General features: G+C 53.2%; 1 protein-coding gene across 1 annotated transcript; it reads right to left on the bottom strand.

The window, feature by feature from the left end:
* Positions 1–636: 636 nt before the first annotated feature.
* FOXB1 (forkhead box B1) lies at positions 637–3801 on the bottom strand. Its single transcript, XM_054451050.2, has 2 exons — positions 3434–3801; positions 637–3171 (listed from the first exon to the last, which is right to left on the bottom strand). Exon 2 carries the CDS (start codon positions 3112–3114, stop codon positions 2137–2139), a length of 978 nt encoding a protein of 325 aa, XP_054307025.1. The 5' UTR covers positions 3115–3171; positions 3434–3801; the 3' UTR covers positions 637–2136.
* Between the last annotated feature and the right edge of the window lie 947 nt (positions 3802–4748).

The following is a 4748-nucleotide window of genomic DNA, read 5'->3' as shown; positions in this document are numbered from 1 at the left end:
TAACTTCATTCATATCTTTAAAATAAGTGCATCAAGCATTATCTTCTCAGAGGAAGGAGTGAAAGAAATCTGTTCAGTTCAAAGTGAACAGGTATCTTGACATGAAGGTGAACCTTTAGGTAATTTCTATTTAAAAAATTTTAACAACTGCAATAATTTAAAGGAGCAAGGAACTGAATACTCACACTAAATAAGATGCATCAGAATATAAGCATTGAGTAAGCAAGTCTGTTTTTACTTTTTAAGTCTCCATATTTTCTACCTGATTTCTACATAAGCCTTATATTTATAAGTGCTATATTTCATAAAATGTATATTTTAATATAGACAAAAATACATATAAAATACTTATTGTTTCAAAAACAGGTTTTCTTTCACCACTGCACCTGTGCACCTGATCTTTAATAGAAATAGTCTGTTTCCTTTTTCCCTATACACAAATACCTTCAAAATTCTATCTGAATAATTTCTCCCACAATCTCCAAGTGCATAAGAGGAGGTTTGACTGTTTTCACAATATGATATGAAAAAGGCAAATTTACTCAGTGTATTGCAGAAAGCATGTTTAGGGAAGCATTACATCCATCTTTTGCAAAATTATTTGTAGCAACTCTTCAAAAACACACAAAACTAAAATTTGAATTTACATATTTTAATGAGAAAATATTATTTGGACTAGGTCATAATTTAATGTAGACACCTTTTTTTTTTTTAAATCCTTTGTTTTAAAACAGGCATGCTGGGAACAAGAACATCAATATTTAAAATGCCATGCTAATTCTGTACAGGGAGGGAAAATGAAAGGTAAAAATTTTACAGCTCTGATGACACTACAACTTTTTTTTTTTTTTTAACTTAAGCAGGTCACACCAGAACGACAGTTCGTTTTCCAGCCAATTATCTAAGATTCTAAAGGAATACAGCAAACAAAAGTGCATTTTACACAGTGTATAATCATTCCTATTCACAAGTATTTACATCTCTTTGCAGCCCTTTAGCTTCTTGGAAAAGTTCTGGTAGCAAACAGAAAGACTTGTCCGTGGGAGAGCTATCCGGTGACATCCCTTCATGTTACCAGTCAGCTTATCTAAGTTCTTCCCGGGTTGCCCTTGATGCTTTCTTGGTTTGGGCTTATTTCATTTTCTTTCCTTCTTTTTTTTTTTTTCAACAATAAAATAAATAGCTAAAAAGGTCTCTAAGTCATCGGAAAGCTAACATCCCAATTAACTTTCCCATCCCCACTTCCCTCCCTTTCTAAACCTGGCCAGAAATGAAGAGTAAACATTCACATTACAACAGGTACTTATAATATGGGCTTTGCCCGTTCGTCCGCCTAGCAAGACAGATTCAAGTTCACTGTTTACATATTACTGGGCGCTTTGTAAACAATACAAGGTTACTTTTAGTTTTGTTTTGCTGCGTGAGGACGAGCGTCGCCTTCTCAGCTTGGCAGCCTCTTTCCTAACTCCCAGCGCCTGGAGCCTCTGGAAGGAGACAAAACCCCAAACAACAACAAAATCTCCGCAGAAGCCCAGGAGGCAGGGCTGCAACCCCGGGAAGCTGTGGTCGGCCCAGCCCCTGCCGGATGGGCGGAGGCGAGTGGGGTAGGAAGATTAGTGGCTCCTTTTTGCTGCAGATTTCCAAGACGTAAAGAGATCCGGCCCTCCCCTGCGCTGTTGCAGCCCTCGCGGGGAGGGGGTGTGGGGGGGATCTGTTCCTGGAAACATCTGAGGCAGTTTCTCTAGTCTTGAAACTGCGCAGAGTTCGGGGCTCCGCCGATCCGGGCGGAGGGAAGACGCGCTTTTCTCGGCGAAGAGGGGGTGACAGGGTTTCCCCCGCCGGTCAAATAGGAGGGGGTTTCGGGGCCTCAGGGAGGGGATGACTCGGCTCAGGTGGCCCCGGCCTTCCTTGACGTGGGGGCGAGGACAACTCTCACGCGCCTCCCGGCCCATCTGCAAGTCTGTGTTTTGTCTCCTGGGTCCAAAACAAAGTTCTCTTGGGGCAAGGCGGGTTGGCCGAAGGTGAAATGAACAAGTTAGGGTGGCCGTCCCAGATTGGGGCCGGCAGGACTGGGAGCCAGGGAAGGCGAGTGAGGTGGTGGGGAGGAGAACGAGAGGGGGCGTCGGCTCCTGCGGGTCAGTGCACCGCCACCGAGTGCAAGGCGGAGGCCGGGCTGGTGAGGGTTTCGCTGGGGGTGGCGGGGCTGCTTTGGCTGGTGGCTGTTTGCGAGGACGTGGGGCTGAGCGAGGGCGGCGAGTTCGAGAGCAAGGTGGGGATGGGCGCTGGCAGCGCAGGCAGCGCGGGCACGGCGGCCGGCGTGGGCTTAATGGGCACGGGGATGGCGGGCAGCGTTTGTCCCGCCGCGTGGCACAGCGGCTTCAACGGCACGCCGTAGGCGCTGTAGTCGCCACTCGCCATGGAGATGGGGGTGGCCGAGTCGATCATGCCGGCGGAGCCATACACGTGTGGCCAGCCGGTGCCCAGCGAGCTGCCCATAGTAGTCAACTGGTTGGGGAGCGGGTAGGCAGCGGGCACCGGCTGCATGGCGGAGAAGGCCAGCCCCCCAGGCATCTTGTATTCCCGCGCGATGATGTTCTCGATGGCGAAGGGGTGCTTGAAGCCCGAGGGCTGCGCCACGCCGCCCAAGTTGTAGGCGGCGGGGGGCATCTGTGGCAGGTGCGTGCCCGAGGCCGCCAGCGCGCTGAGCCGCAGCTTGGCCTGCTGCTGCAGGTACTGCGCCGCGTCGGCTGGCTTGCTGGGCGCCAGGTGGTCGGACTTAATCACCTTGAAGCGCTTGCGGCGCCGCAGGAAGCTGCCGTTCTCGAACATGTCCCCGCAGCTTGGGTGCAGCGCCCAGAAGCTGCCCTTGCCTGGCTGGTCCGGCCGCCGCGGGATCTTGATGAAGCAGTCGTTGAAGGAGAGGTTGTGGCGCAGACTGTTCTGCCAGCGCTGCGTGTTCTCCCTGTAGTAGGGGAAGCGGTCCATGATGAACTTGTAGATCTCGCTCAGCGGCAGCATCTTCTCGGGAGAGCTCTGGATGGCCATAGCGGTCAGCGAGATGTACGAGTAGGGCGGCTTCTGGTCGCTGTACGTGTTGCGGCCGGGCCGAGGCATCTTCTTCCTCGCCCTCTTCTTGCTCTGGGTCCGCGCGGGCCGGCGGACTGCTCGGATCTGGGAAGGGGGTGGTAATAAAGGAAGGTAGTATGGATGTACAGAGACACCGGCGGGGTCAGCCAGGCCGAGTAACAGACTTCGGGGGTCGGGGGTGGGGCTTGCGGCGCTCGATCAGCCAGCGCCCGGACTCTTTCGCCAGCAACTTTGCGGGCTTAGTGGGCGCGGGAGGGGAAGCCGGCGAACGGCGCGAGGATAGCCGGGAAGTAAGTCGGCACTGGGGCAAGAACAGGGGTCAGGGACAGAACAGAGAGCTGCTCACCTTAAAGTTGCTTCAAGTTGTGCGTCCGCATCCGGGAGGGCGCCACTGCGCGCCGCTTCTCTCTCGGCGCGCAGTCCGCGCGCAGCGTCCGGGTCCGGTTGGACTCGGCGCGAACCTGGGCTCTTGAGCTCAGCCCCGCAGCGTCCCGTGCCGCCCGGTCCGCGACGCTCCTGAAGCGTCCTGCGGGCAGCCGAGCTCGGCGGCGGAGTCCCGGCGCGGGTGGTGGCAGCGACGTCTTAGGGCTCCGGAGGGCGCTGCTGTGGGCTCCGCGTCTCCGCTGAGCTAGGTGGCTGCTTCCATGTCCTCCCTCGAACCATCTGATAGTTTTAAGCGGTGACAGGAGCAGAAAAGACCCCTGTAGCGGCGCTTCATTAATGTGCCACTTCTTAGCTATCATATGACAATCGCCTTGGGAGGAGGAGGAAGAGGAGGGGGAGCGGGGGCTGCAGAGGGAGGGGACTGAGCGAGAAGGGAGAGCCCGGCCAGCTCTGGTTTCTTTCACACCTATTTACATGGACACCTTGGCCAATAGGAATCACTTCCAGCTCAAGACTGGGCGAGGGGGAAGAGCCTCGGCCACTGGCAGGCAGCTGGACGCGCCGGCAGGTGTGCGCCGTGTGAAGGTATGAGGAGGCGGCCGCCGCGGAGCAGGGAGCCAGGCGACCACTCACGTTCGCAGATGGAGCAGCCGCGCAGATGATGTTTGACATGGAAATTGCTTGGCTGGGGTATTCTGTTTCCTCTGCGTTGTATCCGGTTTGTATGATTAGGTAACTTTAGGCACGGCTTTCCCCTGAAGCCGACCCTTTTCCTGCGCTTAGCACTACCCGGGGTTGGTTGCATGGGTTATAATAATGAAAAGACACCCTTGCCCCCCAGTCCCCCGAGAGTTAGGTCGAAATTTGACTTGACCTTCCTATGCAGCTGCTTCAACTTTGTATAGTTAGGTGTGTAGCTTTGAAAAAGTGATGGGGTTTACAAATACTTTCAAAATGTGATTGGACATCCCCATTTAAGAGCCCATTTTGAATGTAACTGCATTGACCAAATTTTTTAAAATTAAATCCCTAGTGCATCTGGGCGAAGAGTCCAGGTATTTACTTTAAAAGTCCTCCGCGAATTTGGTTGGACACAGGATGGAGGCTCAGGGGCTGTTGGGGCAAATGTTGTGCGGACCTGGGGAGGGCCTGAGTTTGTTTGACACAGTTTATCACCAGGTAAGCCTCAGGGGCTCTCGCTTTTCCCAGGTGGTTTGAAACTTTAGGACTCAGGCATATCCTGGAAGTTTTCATTTTACACCCGGAACTCCCCGTCC

Source organism: Pongo pygmaeus, chromosome 16, assembly GCF_028885625.2.
Source record: "Pongo pygmaeus isolate AG05252 chromosome 16, NHGRI_mPonPyg2-v2.0_pri, whole genome shotgun sequence".
Taxonomy (NCBI): domain Eukaryota; kingdom Metazoa; phylum Chordata; class Mammalia; order Primates; family Hominidae; genus Pongo; species Pongo pygmaeus.
The sequence above is the reverse complement of the archived record's forward strand: the minus strand, read 5'-3'. Positions and strand labels throughout refer to the sequence as shown.

Coding starts and splice junctions, on each gene's coding strand:
- FOXB1 (XM_054451050.2), bottom strand. CDS start 3,114: ATGCCTCGGCCCGGCCGCAACACGTACAGCGACCAGAAGCCGCCCTAC.